The 21700-nt window shown below is 40.7% G+C and overlaps 1 protein-coding gene across 1 annotated transcript in view; it reads right to left on the bottom strand.

Moving 5' to 3' along the window:
- Nucleotides 1–16208, bottom strand: part of SLC35F4 (solute carrier family 35 member F4) — a 242138-nt gene extending 225930 nt beyond the window's left edge. Inside the window, exon 1 of the mRNA XM_063091775.1 lies at nucleotides 16106–16208. Coding sequence (XP_062947845.1) covers nucleotides 16106–16208 — 103 coding nt within the window. The remainder of the gene's footprint in view (nucleotides 1–16105) is intronic.
- Between the last annotated feature and the right edge of the window lie 5492 nt (nucleotides 16209–21700).

Genomic DNA, 21700 nt, shown 5'->3' on the forward strand with positions numbered 1-21700 from the left:
GGTTTGTGCCAGGAAAAGGAGAGATTATCTTCTAGCCAGTCCTACTCAAAGTGTGCTCTGCAGACTGGTCCTGGCCAAGGACTGTGCCAGTCTGTGATAAATATAGAAATTTACAGTAAGCATTGAGAAATCTTTACAGCAAATTGACACTACTATGATATTTTGGTGCATGATTATTTTTTCATTAATATTTCATTTTTATTGATTTTGCTGGAATTTTGACCTATGATGACTTGGAAATTTAAATCTACAAACTGGTTTAGTGAAGAAGCAGATAGTTTGAGAAGCACTGCCCTACACCCTGTTCACAGTTTTGGCTGCTTACTAGAATCTCCTGGAGAACTTTAAAAATTACTGGCACCTGGGTCTCAATCCCAGACGATCTGTTTTCATTCCTATGGTATGCAGGCTGAGCCCTGGGATTTTTTTTTTTTTTAACTCCCAGGTGTTCCTAATACACAGAAAAGTATTTGAGAACAGCTTTCCCCACACCAGAAAGGAATTAGCAAATGCACTTAGGGGTTAATAAGCTGGGAGCACACACGAAAGTAATTCTATCTTCTGTTACTTGGAAAATTTGAAAAATATTTTATTATGTCAAATTAAGTTAAAATTCAGTGTTTTATTATAAAAAAGAATAACAAACCAGGATGCTATGATATATAGTCATGTCAAGTACAATTTTTGATGGAAGCTTTTTATTGCAATACACACACCTACAGAAAAGTGCACCAACATTAAGTGTACAGCTTGAAGACTTTTCATAAAGTAAATGCATCATGTAGCCAATATTCGGATCAAGCGACAGATAGTGCACAGTATATTTGCCCCCACGTTGTGACATCTAAAATAGCTTCCCACTGAGAGGAAATAAAGATAATGTACTCTGCCACTATGAATACGACACTTATCTTGGTTTACAGTAGATCTAATTCAAGTTGGAAGATTTTAAAGAATAGAAATAGAAAGTACAAAGATTCTTTCTGGTAAAAACGCAGATTAAATACATACATCCGTATTTGCTCATTCAGGAAATTCCACAAAAACGACAATCAATGAACTTTTTTTCAATAAATGAGTTGTTTAAAGGCATAAATTCACAAGAACGAGAGAATCGGGAGAGAAGATAATTACAAAATTTTAGAAGCTAGAAAGTAGTAAATGGCTTGTCAGGCCTGAGAAAACTGAAACCTAAGCTGAAGGTAGAGAAAATGAAAATTAGTTCAATTTACAAGACATTAGTTCAATTCCAAAGCCTCAGGAATTGTGGCACCAGTTACGACTAGAAGCGGAGTAATAATGAGGCTAAAGTCAGCAGTCTCGCTTAAGTCTGTTTAAGAAGCCCGATGGCTGCTTAATCCCCACCCTCACTCAGCAGGGGACTATGCCTCCCTTCACCCTGGCAAAGGACAGAGGTTTATTCTGGAGAGGCTCAAACAGAGGTCTGCAGGATGCCAGGCATGCTGAAGACCGGGCTACCATACCAACATCATGGAAGAATTAAGTGAGCCTTATACTGCTCACCGAGATGTCCAGGCTTCTTTCCTACTTGAGTCCCAGCATGGTGGTGGTCAGTCAGGAGATTAGAAGAGCCTTCTATGATCCAAGTGAACAGATGTTAAAGCAATGTTATTGAAGGGTGCCTAGGAAAAAGCCCAGCTGTTCGAAAGTCAAGTCCCTGTTGGGAGACAGTTCTCCATGGTTCTCTTCCATTTGTGCACATCTTGCACAGGTACTGACAGCCTTTTGCTCTGGACTACCTTTTCAAAAATCTGTATAGTGAACAGGTTTAGAAGGTAAAGTCTCCCTCTAGAACAAAAGGCAGGTTTGTCTGCTAACATCTCCCTCTGGGCCAAAGGTTGGGCTGATAAATCCCAATAATTCATAATGTCCTATAAGGTTTGCTTGTAGGACATTATAAATTATTGGGATTTCCTAAGCTCAGGATATCTCAGCTCTGACACAAACCTACTATATGTTGAGAATCCATCTTGGTTGCTCTATATTGTCCCTGTGGAACTTGGAGAGCAAGGAGAACCGAAGACAACATGAAGATAATGCCACTTGCTGGACTGTGAGTAATAAAGTCCTTTGAATTGACCCAAGAGTCCCGTCTGTTCTGCCAGCATCCATGACCCTGTAGCATGCAAGCTCGTTAGCTCAAAAGTGGGGTACAATCTCAGATCCTTCTTAGATCTTGACCACCCCAAACACTCTCACAGATTCCAAATGGTTTTCGAGTCCTCTAATCAGAACATAAGCAGATAAGCAAAAATCACAAAATGTCCAAGAATACCAGCTAACAATAATGAAATTTTTTTAAAAAGTGACTTGGAGAAATGGCCCACTCAGGAAAAGGAAATTTAAAAAAAAACACATTAATATCTTCAGGGAACTAAGAAAAGCTATTATATTCATGTATTAGTCCATATTGTGTTACTATAACAGAAATACCTGAGACTGGGTAATTTATAAAGGAAAGAGGTTTATTTGGCTCACGATTCTGGGACAGCTGCATCTGGCACGGGCCTCTGGCTGCTTCTGCTCATGGTGGAAAGCGGCAGGCAGCCAGCGGGTACAAGCAGATCACATGGCAAGAGGAAGCAAGAGAGAGAGAGAAGACGTGCCAGGGTCTTTTTAAACAAACAGTTCTCGCAGGAACTAATAGAGCGAGAACTCACTCATTAATCCCCCCTCCCCCAGGGAGAGCATTAATCCATTCATGAGGGATCTGCCCCCGTGACTCAATCAGCTTCCAGCACTGCCACATTGGGGATCAGATTTCCACATGAGTTTTGGTGGGGACTACAAATGACGGAGTTTGGATGACTCATAAAACAAGAATGAGATGCCATATTTTTGAAAGAAATGTTCAGAAAATAAAAGAGAGGTATTAAAACTTTAAGGAAACGGTAAATGAAAAATTTAATAGAAGAGTTTGAAAGTAAAGTCAAGAAAATCTACATTCTACAAATTACAACACATAGATGAAAAATGAGAGTGAAAATGTTAGAACCTGGGTACTTCATTACAACATACATAGGCCATTACATCAAAAACTCCACCTCTCAACTACACGTTATATAAGAAACTAAAATTTCCTTACTGATTAAGCCAATGTAAGTTGAATTTTCTTTACTTGCAGCCAGAAGTATTCTAACTGATTGCTAAGCAAAAGAATGCACACACACCTGGGGAAACCTTGGGAACCAGTGTGTCTTGAAAAATGATAAATTGGTTTGTGGTCTGGAGAAGGGGATAAAAATGGAAGTGGTACCTTTATCAAATAAAAACTTGCTTATTTGCCATAATTTTGATACAAATTTTGGAGAGAGCAGCAGCTATGCTATTTCCCTTCAGCAAACAACTGCATATTTCACAATGCTACCATATAGATGTATATTCTATATGTGTATATGCTTGTCATTGAAGGAGAAAGCCTATTCTGCGATCCTTTTAGGAGACATAAACCGTTGCAGTGCCAAGCAAAACCATACTTGGGGAGAAAAGTAGGTTGTGCTGCTTTAGTGATGAAAGTAGCTTTGCATATCAATGTAACTCATTGCTTTAAACGTCAGCATGTAGTAGCACCTGAAATACTGTCAATAATCCTTCAAGAAACCTTTTCTACTGCCTTGACAGTCAACTCAGAGCCAGAATCCAAATTATCACCTTTTCAAGAACTTTTTTAATCAAGAAAAGTGAACAGAATGTGGAGTTCTCCTTGACTACCTGGAAGCTGCTGTGTTTCCAAAAATCATGACTTGAAATTTCTGAAGGACATTTAGGAAGACTTGTGATCACCTTTGAGAGAAAAGGGAAGCCCACTCATAGAACAATTCAGTAAGGAGAAGTTCATTCATGGCTTTGCTTACTTTATAGATATGAGCATGAAACATCTTTTCATTCAAAGCATTACAGTCGCCATTACAATGCAGCTGAAAACCACAAGGTCTTTTGGAAACACAGTTCCTCAGGAAAATAAGGATCCAGAAGAAAATGTCATAAAATGTCTTTGCAGACAAACAATCTGAGGATGCCTGGATGTACTGCAGGATGTGTCTGAAGGCTTATTCTGCTTAGATGACCTTCAAATTGAAACATGGATTCATCACTCTTTCCTTGGTGACAGAGACAGCATGTATGGTGCAGACCTTGCCTTGAAGATGATTTCATGGACTTGGGTACAAATGAAATGATGTAACATTAATTCAACTTAAAGAGTGTTCAAGAAATCTGGTGTTTCTTGATACAAATACACCCTCTTTCTGCAGAATAAGTTATGAGATCTCTAATTTCACTTACTACGTCATATCTTTGTGAGTCAGTTTTTAGAAGGAGTTACGATTTCCATCAAATTGAGGTCAACTGGATGTCAAAGACGAGCTGCGCATTGCCGTGCCTAAGACCACTCCAAAATTTTAGCTTCTTATTCAACGCAAACCACAAGAGCTTCTCACGAAGGTTAACTTTTGAATAAAAGTGAAGTTCAGTTTTACTTTAGTTAACAAATTGAATTATTTCCATTTTTCTAGATGTTACATTAAATTGTGAACACATTGTCATGAAATTTTTAGATGAGATAAAACTCAGTGTAATTATCGTTTTTATAGCCTGTTCCAGTGAACTAAATTTCCAATGTAATAAAATAAACTGCATAAAAATGTTTGGTGTATACGTGCATGGGTGCAGGAAGAGGTAGCTTATAACTATTAGATTTTCAAAAAATTCTGTGTCCCCCAAAATGTTAAACAGTAAAAATGTTTTGTTTTGTGTGGTTTTTTTTTTTTTTTTGAGGGCACTGCTCTACACTATAGAACAGTCTCTGAGAGAGTATGTAATTACCATGTCAAGTCATAGGTCATTTGTAACATGAATTTAATCCTATTCCACATTTAACCCTATCCCACTAGTAGTCAAATTTTCAAATGTAATCTGATTCAAGCCCTAAAATATCTGCCAAAATGTGTCTCTACAATCAAAATTATCTTTTCAAGTTCATTGCATTCAAAGCCCACCCGAGAGACATGACAAGTAAATGAACTGCGGTACTCTGGCTTGGGCCCTGGAACAGCAAGAGAACCTTAATAGAAAAACTGCTGAAATCCAAATAAAGTCGATAGTTTAATTAATAGTAATGTGCCATTGTTAATTTCTTAGCTTTGACAAATATACCATGGTAATGTAAAGTGTTAACAATGGGGAAACTGAGTGAGGGGTATACAGGAATTCTCTGTATTATCTTTGCAACTTTTCTGTAAATCTAAAAATATTCCAAATGAAAAGTTTATTTTTGAAAAAAGCCTACTTGAAATTTTTAACCAGGTGCAATCACTCATTTAACAAATATTTCTGAAGTGCATAAGCACTGTTCTTTGTGTTTAACATGTAGTGCTGAACAAAATAGATCCATCCCTATCCTTAGGGAGCTAAGAGTCTAGTGAGCAGAAAAACATTAAAGAGCCACAAAGATGAACATAACTGTAATAGCAGTTGGTACTTGGTGCCATATAGGAAAAGTGCATGAGATGATAGACTACAGGGCTATAAAGGCCTCTCTGAGATGGTGGCACTTCATATGAGACCTCAGGGGTGATGAGGACAGCCAGGTAACAGCCCCGGGAAGAGAAAGAGCTTGTTCATCAGCCCAGAGATTGGAAGGGCCTGGAGCACGTGCAGGTATGGCCAAAGCAGAATGAGGGCATGGACGAGGGGTGCCAGCTGAAGAACCAGACAATTCAGGATCTTTTAGAAGGAGTTAAGATTTCCATCTTAGTCTGGCTTCAGGGTTTTATGATTTTTCCAGAGAGATACAGGGAGCCACTGAAGACTTTCACCAGAGGAATGGCGTGATCCAAATAATGCTTGTAAAAGATCACCAGGGCTGCTGCACGGATGTGGACTAGAGCGGAGCAGGACAAGCAGCTCTAGCTTCAGGTGCGCACCATTTTTTAAAAATTATGGAGAAGTAAAATGTCCTCAACTTCTAAGTATCTTTGTTCTAAAAAGTCTCTGGGAATAATAATGTCACTTTAGATGTGTATTCTGCTTCTTTAGAACCTGCCACCATAACTCCAGCAGGGAAGGTGGTTTTCCTCATGGCTCCCAACTTACTCCATCTGGATCTCTGGAATGCCCATAATTAAACTGGGTATGAACAAAAGCACAAGAGATATACCAAAGGCACATGACTTGGAGGTTAATAAAGTATCAGCAGCAAAAACTTGCAAGCTCTAACACTGTTAGAAATCTCAGTTTTCACAAGGCATAAAGAATCCCTCGTATGTCTGGTTTTCAGGACCATACAACCATTATTGACACCTCACTAGTGCCATCTTGTCCTTGGCCCAGGTCGAAATACAGTAAATCCCAGACTGCAGAATAGTATAATTTTTAACCCCTGTTTAAAATATACAATGTTAAATGTCATCCTCAATTATTGTACATTGAGTCTGAAGGAACTGGTGTGTCACCCTGTCTGACCTAGAAAAACAAATACTTCTTCAAAACTTGATGCAAGCAGTGGCACTTCAATAAAGCCTAGTAAGCAGTCTGCAGCTCTGGCTGGGTACTCTTAAAGAGAAGTCTCTAAGGACTTACACTCTAAACAGACACCTGGGTTTTCTCAGTTTGCAGGATTATATAGTATCTATAACTTCACTGAATATTATCTAGATCCACTCTAAGGACAATCAGGACCAGAATAAAGAGCAGATTGAATCTTGATTGAAGCTTATGATCTGATATAAAAAAATTTTTGTGCAAAGCTCTGTGAACCAAATAGCTATTAAGTTGACTGTCCAGCCAATTACTCCTTTTCTATGGAAACTGCCTCTTCCCCATAGTCAATAGGGTTACAGGAGAGAGCCTCTGGCACCATAATTGGGCGACTTGACCCTGCCCCAGACCACCACAATCAACAGGATCAAGAGTGTACAAGTGACATAAATTGGGCCAGAAAGTCCCTTTCCCCAGGAATTTGGATTTACAAGTAAGAGATTCTTGCTCAATCTGTCTGCTCTCCTGAATAGAGGACATATAAACACTGGAACTGCTGGCAGTGGCTATTTTCAACCATTTGGACAAGGAAACAGAGAAAGCCAGCCTTCAGCAAGAGACAAGAATGGAGAACATGTGCCAGAAAAGAGAGATGAAAGACAGAGAAAGAGGGCTTTCTGCTTTCTCTGCAACACTCCAGGACCTCATTCCAGCTTACACCAGTTTATCCTCACCATTAAAACCCTTGAGAGACTTCTCAGTATCCTTTCAATAGCTCCCATTTTGCTTAAGCCAATTCAAGTGGAATCCTGTGACTAGAAACCAAACAAGCCATCACTAACACTCCAGGCCTCTCCATTTTATTTAGTCTCAAATAATGGAGAACTAGCTTGCCCAATTTCTTTAAGCCAAGATCTCTGAAAAGAGAATCCAATTCCAGCCTCTCAAAGAAGATAAATGAAAATAAATGAAAAATGCTTATCCTGAAATGTTAAGTGGAAAAAAAGCAGGGCACAAAACTGTACATACATCAGAATTATGATTACTCTACAGTTTGTATTTGTCAATAAATGAAGACGTAAAAGTCCTATATGTGTCAGGAAGATTGGAAAGAAATTAACCAAAATAACAGTAGATGTGTTAGGTGACAAGATGATTTTCCTTTTTCTTTATATATTCCTTTGTGTCTGTAAGTAATTAAATGCTTTATAACTTCCAAAAACTAACTTCGGAGACTGTGTAGAAATATGTAAATATGTTTATAACATAATGATATATTTTTAAGTAGAACATGAAATAGCCTGTCTGTTATGTTTGCTGCTATATAAATAGCCAAAAAAAGAACTGTCCATTTAACATTCCACATATGAAAGGAACAATGCTACTTCCAATAAACCATTCCCAAATTAACCCTGTTTTCACTTCCTCCCCACCTGTTTGCCCTCCCTGTTCTATCCTCGCCCTCCCTGTCCTATCCTCACCCTACCCTACTCCTTGCTACTGCAGCTGGGACAGGGCCTGGGTACCTGTATCTCCACACATGCAGACCATCCTGTTACTCATTGGTTCTAGATTTGTCTCCCCTCTTTTGAATTAGCCCATTTGGAATAACCTCTGCCCAAATGGCCATCAGCCCATTTTAAATATACTACCCCTAAGGACAATCCAGGTAGGACTACCACTTTCCGCTACTGCACCAGGCAAGCTGGAAATAGGCATGGAGTGGAAGGCAACACCCCAAAATAAAAACCACTGTGAACTTGGGACATTTGTAAATTGTCTTTAACATTGCTGTAATATAATTTTTAATAACAACAATTTAAAATAGAATGTTGGCTATGAAGAAAAAGATAAATGGTAAATCATTTACTTACAAAGAAAACGTGAGTAAGGCTCTTTGAAACCATGATACGGATTCTTTTGGTTTCCTCCATAATTATAACAGCTTCCATACATCGAACCGAGCATTGTGCCAGATACCCAATATATATCATCTAATACAATTGTCCCACCTACCTGTGGAGCAACTATTATCATTCCCATTTTACAGGGAAAAAATGTTGATCTGAGAGGTTAAGTTACTTATACAAGTTTAAAAGGCTGGCAAGTAGCAGAACAGAAATATAGACTCTGGTCTTCCTGTTGCCAAAGCTTATGGTCTTTGCATCAGACCTCACAGCCCCAAGTCAGGTCTCAGCTATGCTTTCCAAAGAAAGTATATCTGAAACTTAATGTTAAACCTGAGTGTTAGCTAGTAGTGGTAGTATCTTATAAATATCCAGTTTATATGTAAATTTATATTTTGAATGCATAATACACATCAGAATAAACATTGTAAAAACTACCACATTATCCAACATCATAATATGTACAATATTCAGTATCAACATAGCCTTTATTTGTTCTAATTGAAAACTACTTACAAAAGACTTCTCAATACTACGTATCAATGGTATTTATCTATAACTGCTTACAGAACACTACCTATCATATATAAAGAAATGCAAAGTTTACTCTCAGAATATAAACAGAATATGAACAGGAATAAATATTTATTGCATTCATTTCACTAGTAAGAAATAATTTTATAAATTACTCCAGTTTGAGTGCTTAAGAGATATATTAATATTGCACCATGAAGACCAACAGTAACTACTGCAAAAGTGAAGGAGGAAACCACATTTTCTTATGATTCTGGTAACTTTATACTATGCTGTATCTTTAAAAATTGCCCTTTTCCCCACTCAAGCGCAGATAACCTTAAGAAGGAAATAAGGAGGAAACACAAATGCAAAAGTTACAACCAGGCAGGTAAAACAATCATGAAATGCCATGTGGTGTAGACTCATTCTCCGAATAGGCACATCTGTTTGATTCATTCATCCCTGGTCATTTTTTTTCTTTCCCTCCAATCACTACCATCATATACTCTTTCTGCAGGAAAATAATGAACTTTCCAACTTCTTCAAAGTGAACTAAAATCATTCATTCATGAGTACAATAAATTTTATTGAGCACCGGAATGTACTAGACACTTTGCCTAAGATGAAAATAAATAAAGATATATCCTTGTCCTCTCCAAGCTCTGCGGGTGAAACAGACATGCAAAGCAAACAGCCCAAAATAGTGTGCTAAATGCTGGAGCAGAGGTGAGTACACAGTATTACAGGAGCACAGAGGGAGGATTAACCCAGCCTGGGGCAAGCAGGAAGCTTTACAAAGGACAGCGCATTTAAACTGAGACTTTAAAGATAAATAGGCGCTTTCCACAGAGTGATGAAGGAGACAGAGGGAGAGGGAGCATTTGGGCCAAAGTGTCATAAGGCATTGAGAAGCAAAAGAGCATGGGGACAACAATGACATTAAAACAATGAGCTGCTTGATGAGACTACGACTGCGGGTATGTGCAGACCACAACCATATGGGATATAGGATTAGAAAGACAAAATAGACTAAAAATCAAACTGGTGATTGGTTAGGTAGATGCTTGCATACATGAAAGACTATGCATACATTAAATACGTATTCTAAAGTTATTAAAAATATATAGACCAATGCGAGGAATGTTCAGTACAAAATAGAAGCCATGTGCATGTGTCTATGGATATAAAAAAGACTGAAAGGATATATACCAAAATGTTAATGCTAATCACCTCTGGGTGGTGGAATTATGAGTAATTTTGTTTTAATCTCTCTGTGCCTCTCTGCCTTCCAGATTTTTCTGCATTAAGCATGCATTACTTTGGTTATTGGTGGGGGCTGGGGGGAGGAATGTGTGCTAAAATAGAACATTGTAAGCTGGGCTCAGATTGTGGCATGCTAAGAAGTTTGGACTTTATTCCACAGAATATGAAAAATTATTCCAGATATTTGATCAAGGATGTGAGATGAACAGATTTGCACTCTAGGGAAGTAAATGCTAAAATGTGCGTGCTGCATGGAAGGACTTGAGGCTGGGTGAAAAATGTAAGGAGTAGAACTAAGGTAGTGACAGTAGGGATGGACAGCAGATATTTGGGGTAGAATAGAGAGGACATGTAAACTGAAAATAGGGCAAGGGGAAAGGGCAGAGATTGAGGATAACTCCAGGCTTCTGGCTTGGACAATTGGTTGGATACAGATATTGGAAGCTGAAAAGCATAATAAGAAGGAAAAGGCACATTTGTAGGGCAGAATGATGAATTTGGTTTTATGTGTGACATGCCTGGAGGACATTCGGGTAGGAATCCTAGTAGGCAGTTTGAAATATGGGTTTGAGTTCAGAAAAAATGGAGTAGAAATACAGACACATCGAGGATGGTGCTGCCATGGGAGTGAAGGGGCTCACTCAGGAAAAGCAGAAAGTGAGAGGGCATGGCTGAGGCTGGAAACCTGGGAAATGTTAAGTCATAGCAGCCATTGGAGCACCCAGAGAGCCAAAAGAGCCCGAAGTGGGTAGACTTCTTTTTGCAGAGGAGATGGTCAGAGCTGGTATCAGAGCAAGGGGGGGAAATTTTACTACAGATTTACAGCTATCAGTAGAAAACAATCATAGAACCGGGTCACTAATGGAGTGTAGGGGGAAAAAAAAAAAAAAAAAAAAAAAAGGTCGACAGGTACAAAGGCATAGAACAAAGAAGGGCAATTAACTGGTCATTACCTGAAGTCAAAGGTGGGATGAGAAGAGGCAAAGTAAATGTGCTAGAGTTTACTGAGCGAGACCCTTCCGTAGAGGGTGGGACTTTTTTGAAAGCTCTCAAAGCTGACCTACTGCATGACTGTTCTGAGACAGTGATTTCAACCCTCTTTTTTACAAACAAGGAAAATGATGTCCATAGAAAGGGTCCCCAGACTCAGAACCAGTTACCAGTAGGCTTAAGACTATAATCAATTTCCATATTATTAGGATTTAATTCACTACACATCAACACACTGCCTCCTTATACAAACAAAAAAATAGAAGGCTCAGCCCCAAAATACTGATAATGGAATACAGTAAATGGATTCATCCTTTCACTTGACTTTTGGAAATGAAAAACTTAGAGCATACATCCCTCTCTCTCTGACGACCACCTCAATCTTTCCAGCTAGCTTCTGCTAGTCTTTGATCCCACTGGGATCTCCAATCCATTGATCTGACCACCTTTTCACTGTTTCCAATCATCTTGATTTCCTCTTTTCTGCTTACTAGGTTTAAATTTCATGGTCAATCATTATAATAACACCTTCCTTGTGTACAACTCCTGGGCCCCTGTTATTTTATTATATCCATTGGATAATCTGAAACTGTGGTTAAATACAGCTCTAGGCCTTCACTGTGTCGATGAATAAAACAACCTACTGACTGGTCTTACTTTAAATGGGCCCTTAAGTCTGCCAGACAACCCTAGTGTGTTTCCCCAGTCCGTTCACTCTCCCTATTTGTTTTAATTATTCACTCCTTCTCTCATCTGCAATCTTTACTGCCTCCTCCCCCTCCTCACCCTCAGTTGATGACCTTGCTTCCTATTTGGAGAAAACTAAAGCAAACAGAAGAGAACCTCAACCTTACTTCTTTCATTTCCTCTGCTCCTCTTTGCACAAAAATCCCTGAAGAGTCGACTGTACTCACAGTTTTCAATGCTTTTCTCTAATTCTTTCTTATACACATTCTAACCCATTTTATCCTAATTTATCTGCTCTTGTCAACATTCTTATCAAGATCACAAATGACCCTCAATTGCAAAATTCAATGGTCAGTTATCAGTCTTCATTCTACTTGACCTCTGAACAGCACTGGACTCGGCTACTACCTTCCCCTTGAAACTCTCTCTTCACCGGCTTTCAGGGTATCACATTTTTCTGGTTTTCCTCCTACCTCCCTGGGAGCTCCTTCTTGGTCTCTTTTAATGGTTTCTCCTCTTCTCCCCACATTCTTAATGTCAGAGTGCCCCGGGGTTCAGATCTTGTTTCTCTTCTCTTTTCTATATACATTCGCTCCTTGGAAGTCTCATCCAGTCTTAGCTTTAAATACCATCCAAATGCTGGCAAATCCCTAATTTATATCTCGTCTACATCTCCTCTGAACTCCAGGTTTATTATAAATCTCCAATTACATTTAATATTTCCAAAATGTTATCCTTATCCCCTGACGCTTCCCCACCCCTCTACCCATAGCTTCTCTGCCTTGAAGCCTTCCTCACTTCAGCCAATGGCAACTCAAACTTGGTCAAACCAGAAAAGATGGGCTCATTTTTTACTCCTTTCTTTCTTGCAGATGCCGTATCTAATCCATCAGGAAACTCTATTGGCTCTGATTTCAAATACATCCAATGCGACCATCTCTACTGCTATCACTCCATTTCAAGCCACCGTCATCTCTGCAATAATATAGTCACTAGGGGGTTCCACCCCTGCTTCAATATAGCAATTAGATTGATCCTTCTGAGAAGTCAAGTCACATCAGTCCTTTCAAAACTCTTCAAAGGCTCCCTATTTCATTCAGAGTACAATACGGCTCTATTTCACCCGAGCACCTGTATCCTCGGTGACCTCATCTCCAACCAGTCTCTGAATTGTACACTCCACATCAGCCATGCAGGCCTCCTTGCTGTTCCTTTAGCATGCCAGGTACTCTCTGCCTCAGAGCTTTGCATTGGCTATTTCCGTGCCTGGAAGGTTGTCCTCCCAATGTCCACATCCCTCTAACTCCCTCACATCCTTCCTTTACTTCCTCAGTGAGGCCTTACCTGACCACCTTATTTAAAATTGTGACAATCTCTGCCTCAAGAATTTTTTATCCTTTTTATCCTATTGTAGTTTTTTAAAAGCACTTATCACCTTGAAATATACTAAATAATTTATTCATTTGTTTATTGTTTATTGTTCTGTTTTCTTCCACTAGAACTAAAGATCTAAAAAAGAAAATACTTTTTTCTGCTGTGTTCACTGATATATGCCTGGCACATAGAAGGTGCTCAATTAACATTGGTTGAATGGATGGCTCTATTTCCCCTTTCAGACCAAATGTAATTCAAAGCTAGCCACTATGCTTTGATTGTCTTTGTACCCTGATTTCTTATATATGTTCATGCTCAATAATTTCATTATATGGAGCAGAATAAATAAAACGAATGGCTTAGCAGCCCATAAGTACCTTCGTTTCTCTGAATCGTATTACATTCTATTTTGCATCAGCCTAACTACTAGAATGTGTTCTGGATAAGATACAAGCAGGAAGGCAGGATACATTAACATGAGGCTGATCTTTGTTGCATTTTTTCAGTCAGTCCCCACCTATTTTCGAAAAGGTAAACGGCATAGATATCAAGAGATCATCCCACCCTTACGGCCTCATATGTGACCAGTAAGAAAATGGGAAAGTCACCTTGCCCTTCCATGTTATATATTCATCACTGTAGCCTTTTCCTAAATGTATTTCTCCAGACTTCCCCCAAGCTGCTGCTCATTCCTGGTAACAGCTAAATCAATTGACCATATTGTCCTGGTTTGCTTCAATGTGTTTGTTTACTAGTTGGAGCCTGCTAATGCAGGGCAGGATTATTTCATGGTGCTCGGTTGCCTGGCCCCCTTCCAGCTCTCTCCTCTGCTAGTCGCTCAGTGTGTAAAATGGCAACTTCTCTCTACCTCTGAAAGCATGAACATTCTGAAAGTTATTTGACCATGGCTTCATTCTCTGTTCTTGTGAGATTCTCTGCCTTCACTGTTTGAACTCTGTGGCCTGAAGTTAGGTCAGAACCCATCACAAATAATCACACCAAATGCATCTTTATTTTAGTTTCCAGTTACAGCCTTCCTTTTTTTTTTGTCCTGTTATTGTATTGCAAATGAAGCATATGCAGCTATTTCACCAAGTACAAAAATATAATATGAACATGTCCTTATCTAAAATGTCACTTTTCCAGGATTCTTTTTGGTTTGTTCTTTATTAACCAACGTTTCATTGCCATAAAAATTATAATAATAAACTACTCTTAGTTTTGTAATTTCATAGACAGCTTCTACATTCTCTAAGTCACCAAAATCCCATGGTTCCAATTAAAATATTCAAAGGTGAAATTCACTTTCCACCAAGCATATTAGTGCCTCCACTTGAGTTTCTAGGGTTAAAAAAGAAAGCTTTTGCCAACAGGAAGAAATGAAGTTTTTGCATCTATAGTACAAAGACCTCAGAGCATTCCACAGCATGTTATTTTCTTTCCAGAGAATTCTAACACTATATAATTACTTTTAGTATGGAAAATGAACAATGTAAGCCTCTAAGGCTAAAAACAGTTAGACAGAAACCATCCAAATCAGATAGGCCTTTCCTCAAACCAAATGAAATACTAAACTAGAAAATATCTCTGTGAGAACAGCCCATGGAACAAAGCTCTTGAATTATTACTCAATAGAGAGGAAGCATAGTAGGGGAGAAAGTTACATGAAAAAATAAAGTGTTTTCTTGTCTATGTGTTAAGATTTGTATGTCTCCTGCTTCACAGAAACTGTAACATTGATTGCACCCTAAAATGTCACAGAAAAATACCAATCAGAAATGCATCTAGGAGCTTCCAAGGCTTCTGGTTAAAAATAACAGCAAAAACATCAACTAAGCTACATTTATTGCGACAGAAATGCATTGATAAAGAAAAAGCGAAATCCCACCTGCATGGAAATTAAACCGCAGCTACTCCCCCAAGTCAGGGAAAACGAGCTTCACTTCTGTCTCTGGCAGAACTAATCCCAGCAGATATGCCAGTGGGTTTGTGTGTTGGGGGAGGGGGACTACGAGCAGAGCGCACCTCATCTCCCTCCCCCCCCCCAAGAAAACTGCTCCAGAAATGTGAAAGCATCCGCGCCGCATGACCTCGCTTAGCCAGAAAAAAGCAGAAACCGAAGAGAACAGCCTCCTCCGGCTCAGCGGTGGCCGCGACGTGCGGCGGGGGCGGGTGGCCTTGTCGCGCCTCCTCCTCCTACCTCCCCCCTCACCCTCCGGTCGTTTGCACTGGTCTCTGGCGCCAAGGTCCGGGACTCGGAGACCTGAGCCTGTTCTTCGCTCTGCCCGGGGTGGAGAACCTCGCAAAGACGTTTTAAGGGGACTAATTCCCGCGCTGGCAATGTCTCAGCAGCCCTCAGTGAACGAGCTGACCCAGCCGGCGCCTGACCACGTCTGGGTCGGCCGCCCCCACCCAGCCCACCCCCGAGCCTCTCCAGCCTGCGTCTCCAGCGTCCTGAGCACAGCCTGGCACCCAGTAGGGGTTTTCGGCGAGTGTAGCACCTAGGGCTGACTTTCTGCGAAGTGAACAGCCATGTTAGCCTCCTCCGGGTATAAATCAGCCAGAGGTGAGCCGGCCAGCGGCCGTTAGGAGCGCTCACCCGGTCCCCTTGGCGCCTCCGCCTCCAAGGCTGCGATTGTTTCCAAACTCCTGGGCGCAACCGGCCGGGGGCCCCTGGTTCTCCCACGGTTCAGCACCGAGGACAGCGGACACACTTTTCGCCCCGGTGGTCCCCGCGGCCAGGAGGGTGCTGTTGACAGCGCAGGCAGGGCTGCAGGTGTCCGGACCGCGAGCCCTCCCGCATCCCCGAGGCCACCTACGGTGCCCACCCGCCAACGCGCCTCGCGCAGGGCAGCCCCGCGGCGTCTTACTTTTCTGGCTGGAGTAACCTGGGTAATAGCCATAGTAGCCGGTGATCCGCAGGATCCGGTCCTCGATGGTGGCCACCCCGTTGGGGGCCGCCTTGACATCCATAGAGAGCGGCGGGGCGGCGGCCCCGGGCGCGGCAGGGCGGAGAGCACAGCGCGGGGCCCGGGAGCTGGTGCAGGTGCCGCCGCCGCTGGTGCTGATGCTGCAGCTCGTGCTCCCGCGCCCGGGCTCTGACTCCACCGCCCGGCGCAGCACGGGCTCCGCATCACAGCGGCAGCGGCGGCGGCGGCGGCGGAGCGCGGAGCGGCCCCCACTCGGGCCGGCCTCTCCGTCAGCCTGGCAGCTCTCCCGCCCGTCACCCGGCGCACGGCTGCGGGAACAGCGCCCCCTCACCTCCGACGCCCACCGCGGCCGGGCGCGGCCGTGGGCGCCCCACCTGGACGCCCACTCTCACCATTAACCCTTGCACGCCCCTTCCCCGAAGAGCGGACACCCCAACCCCAGCTGACGGAAGGGATGTTTGGTCCAGGGGGGTGGGTGGAGAAGAGCCGGCGAGACCGTGGCCGGGGTTCGGGGAGCAGGGCTGGGGCTGGAAGAAGCCCAAGCGAACTAAGAGTGGTTGGTGCGAGAAGTTCACAATGTCGCTCGGGGAGGCGACACTTCTGGGGCGCCCCAGGGCTTGGCCCACGCTTGGCGTCGACGCCACCTTGGGTCTGCCGATCTGCAAGCGTTTCCAGGCGTTAATCAGTTCTTGCAACTTGCCTAGACAATCGGGAGTCTTTTTTTAAGAAATGAGAAGAAAATGAGTCTCCGGCAGGTGGTATGGAGCGTGATTATCCAGGTTTTGTGGACACAAATACTTGAAGAGTTCAAGCCCCCAAGTCTGACAGTCCCTGTCCGGACCCTCTTTCCTCCCAGTGAAAACATCAGAAGCGTGGGAGACGCAGCTGCGCACAGCACGTTTATCTTGCCGGTCCCAAATGCTCGGAGGAGAAATGATTTCCTCTTATAGTCAGAAACATCAGGAGGGAAGCCTTTCAAACCGTAAACATCAGGACGGGTGAAAGTTTTAGCTACAGTCTAGAGACTTGCCATCTGAGCAGAACGTCCTTGACGCTGTGTGTTCCCAGTGAGCACCCTCCCCTCGGGTGTGGCTATTCTGCTTACACACCCACCAGATCAGGCTCGCTGAGCAATGGAGATGATTCGTCTATCATAGATTGCAGTCACCGCCTCCTGAAAATAATAATGATGATGATGATGATGATGATGATGATGATGATGATGATGATGATAATAATAATAATAATAGTAATAGTAATAATAATAATAATTTATTGTTATTGTTATTATTATTATTTTCAAACTTTCATCTCAGAAAAAAAGGGGTGTGTGTGTGTGTGTGTGTGTGTGTGTGTGTGTGTGTGTATTAGTGGGGGGGGCAGGAGGGGTAAGCTCATCAGCTTACTCGTCGGGTCGTTAGGTCCACCTTCCATGCAGAACCATTTAAGACATCCCTGTCAGGTTTCACATTTCTAAAAGCTTTGGGGGGCAGGGAGGGGAGACAGAAACATAAGCTGACTTCAGTGCCCGTCTCAGAAACCTCCAAAAGACCTATCACACCATTCTGCTTCCAAGTATTTTCCACCTTGTGTGCGGCCCTTGAGGGAAGAAATAAGAAAATATTTAAAGGTGAATTAGGGTTAAGGCTATGAAAAAGCAGTATTAAATTTCACAATATGTTGATAGTTTTCATCCAGACAGAAAGCTTAGCACAGAATCTTGAGAGTGGAGTGAATCTGAGGTGATCGTGGCTGGAAGGAGAGTTCATAAAGAAACCAATTTCCTCCTGCACCTGCTCTCTGGGCTAGGAAGGGTGAAGGAACGAAAGGTCAAAAGGAACTGAAAAGAAAAGGCAACACTAGTGCAATGCTGGGGAGCCAAACACTTAAGGCAAAAATGAAAGGACTGTGCTTTTACACACACCCCCACCCTGAAGTAATTTTCAGCACACTTAATGTTAATTTTATTATTTCTTTGGCAAACTTTATACCGAATGTGTGCATTGCACACAGTCAAATGTATTGACTGCATTAATTTAAAATGTCCTTTTTGTTTATAATTTCGATAAAACATAAATTTGCCATAGTATGTCTATTATGTATTTAGTAACATTTATCATAATCCGTGCAGCATTAATATATGCATTCAATAAGAGAGTAATTCGGAAACAATTCAACTAAAAATCTTCTAACATAACAAGAATATGAATATTCAGAGATTTTAAAGACATGTAGTTTTATCTTGCCATAACTACTATATTTAATTCTAAATTACAATTATTTTGTAAGTTGTTGCCTTCTTCCTGGTTTTGCTTTGTTTTCAGAAATTTCCAGAGAAGTGGGTAGAAATGTATTTAACTGGATCTGATTATTCATACAAACAGAAAACTCAGCATAAATTTAAATAATGTAAACATACCCATAAAAGCCTATGTTTTCTAAAATATCAATGTATATGTAAATTATTTGACTGACCTGGAAATAAATTCTAAAATAGCAGGGCATTTACAAATGTCTCTGTAATCTTCTGTAATACGGTGACTGAAACAGTAAATGCAAGCAGATGCTATAATCTAGGACATCCTTTTTTTTATGGAAGGAAATGAAATTCTACAATTATAAATTGATCAACAAGGAAAGGTAAATTTCTGCTAGTGAAAAGCACTTTCTGGCATATATGATAAAAGAGATTTTTTTACCCTTTCAAATATCTTTTTAAACATCATTAAAAATTTACAAAAATTATTTTGAGGGGAGAAGACTTTTTTAAAACACTTACGTATTTGCATGATCAGTCTACCAGTTTTCACAAACCCAAATACAAACATTCAAATGTATATAGTATGAATTGCAGGTGCTTCAAATCTGGTCTTTGAAAAAATGAAAAAAAGATATAATTTTACAAATGAAGATTGAAGGTAGTTATTTGATTCCTAAAATAGTACAACATGATAGCGCTTCACATAGACAGTTTCATTAGTAATTACAAATCATAACTTGAATTACAAAAATTTGGTTTGTGTACAACTATGTCTAATGCATTGAGCATGGTGTATCTGTCTGTGATTTCAAGTAAACTTTGATATCTGGGCCATATTTACTTTGATTATCTAATCAAGTCAGATTGGATATTTATATTAATGAAGTATACAAAACCTAGTTATGTTGTAATAAAATGCCAAATCATTTGTAAAATAGTTCATGTGATGGTCACTTATAGTCCTTGTGTCTGACGCTAAAATAACTATACTAACTAATAATATTAAAAACTGAATATGATAACTGGGTATAAATTCTATTCAAAGATATGCAGTCTGTCATAAAACCATTTTAAAATACCACCTCAACCTTTATATTTGGAGAGCTTAGTAAATTAAAACCCATGGAATCTAGTCTTCCTTGCTCTGTTTAGCACTTATGCATCAGAAAATTGGGGTTTTAGTCCTCTTTTCATGGCAGGAACAAGTCACTTAATCTTTCTTACCACCTATTCGAGGTTACCGAAAAAAAGATGATGAAAGAAGGAAAGATAATATTTTTTTTTTCCTCTGAAAAACTTAACATAACTTACCTATCTCCTTGGGCTAAGAGCAACTCAGCTGCTTGGAGAGCAAGGAATGTTTAAGTTTTTATACACAAGGGTCAATGTCACCTTGTACAAACACGAGCCCTGATTATAAAGAATTGACCCCAGGTAGTTTACAGTGTTAGTATTTAAAAGCATCTGGCTTCTCGCCAACCAGGTGATAAGAAACAGCACCTGGGAAGGAAAAGTCTTAGTCTTAATATTCCGTTTTCAGGAAAGCTCTTTTGAGTAACTATCAAATCATCAGCTGCCCCATTGGGAAAGCTGATAGGGCCTTTCTATTCAACCTTAGGCGATGACAGGCAGTGTTAATTTACCTTTCAGCTGAAAGGGGTCAGGGACCCAGCACTCCAGGTGTCTGTCTGGGAAGCCATGGCAGAGGTCACTCTTCATTGACCTCAGTTACCAGGTTCCATCCCAGGACTATTATTGGAGTTTTGTTACAATTTTTTTTTTTCAGAGAATTTCCAAAACTAGTTTTATTATACACTTTTTAAATTTTATTTTAACTTCTCAATATACATTGTAGTTGATTTTCTTGTCCCTTTACCCACTCCTCTTTCCCCCCTGCTTCTCCCCCTCCCCCCCACTACATCATATCTGTTCACTTGTCTTAACAACTTCAAGGAATTGTTATGATTGTTGTGCCTTCTTCCCCCAGCTACCCTTTATTTGTTTGTATATTTATTTATTTATTTTTAGCTCCCACAAATAAGTGAGAACATGTGGTATTTCTCTTTCTCTGCCTGACTTGTTTCACTTAACATAATTTTCTTTAAGTCCATCCATGTTGTTGCAAATGGTAATATTTCATTCTTTTCTATAGCAGAGTAGTATTCCACTGTGTAGATAAACCACAGTTTCCTTATCCACTCATCTGATGATGCACGTTTGTCCCAGGGATATTTTTGAGGCTCAACTTTTTGAAACTGCATTGAACTTCTTTGGAGAAAGTCTTAAGTAATTTCAACAAACACATTCAGATTTTAGATTTTGTCTATAACCTCTCTGTTTCTCTCTCTCCCTCCCTCCCTCCTCCCCCCTCAGCAGAATAACACAGTAGTTTAGAGCATGGACTTTGGAGCCAGACTTCCAGGGATCATATCTGTCTTCACCACTTTTAGTTGTGTTACTTTGGCTAAGTCTCGAACTCTGTATGATTCAATCCTCATCTTTAAAATAGGAATATCATACCTATTGTACCTACCTCATGGAACTAGTGTGAAGATTAAATGAATTTATATTCATAAAGAGCTTATAGCAGTGACTGGCATATAATAAGATCATAAATGTTACCAACCATGATTATTTTGTTCTACACATACATAAAACCCTCTGATTCAGTTTCCTCCTCCGTAAAATGGGCTCATACACTCTACTTCATAGTATTGTGGGAGTAATTGAGTGAGATAACATATAAAAATATCTTACCAAGGCCTAGTACATACTAGGTGCACAATAAATATTAATTTCCTTCTCCCAAACCCACCCCTGCTCTATTATTTATTGCTAAACTCAATTCATACTTTAACACTTCGTTCACTCTCTTAGTAATTTCTCTGTGGCAGTTGCCTTCACAGGGCTATTTTAACCCTTTCAACCATGACAATAGTCCTGTGTGCCAAGGGAATAGTTGAGCTTCAGAAGTTAAGTGCTTTGCAGAAAGAGAAGCTGCTTATGGTCAGCAGTTCTTCCTGTCCTTTGAGGAAGCATGAGGACAGGAATAGTTTGCTGAGGACAGGAATAGTTTGCTTAGGACTGGGAAGGGGACAAAGGCTAGTGGTCCCCAAGTGTGGGAAGGACTCAGGTCTGCTTGGTGATAGTATGCTAGGAAAGTGGAGCAGCCTCAGAGGGATCAGACTGTGGTACCCAGAGGGGAGCTGGGCCATTAGCCCTTGGGCTTCCCAGCCTTGGCAAAGCCCTGGTGACTCCCTCTTGTCCAGAAGTAG

This window comes from Cynocephalus volans, chromosome 3 (assembly GCF_027409185.1).
Source record: "Cynocephalus volans isolate mCynVol1 chromosome 3, mCynVol1.pri, whole genome shotgun sequence".
In the NCBI taxonomy this organism is placed as follows: Eukaryota; Metazoa; Chordata; class Mammalia; order Dermoptera; family Cynocephalidae; genus Cynocephalus; species Cynocephalus volans.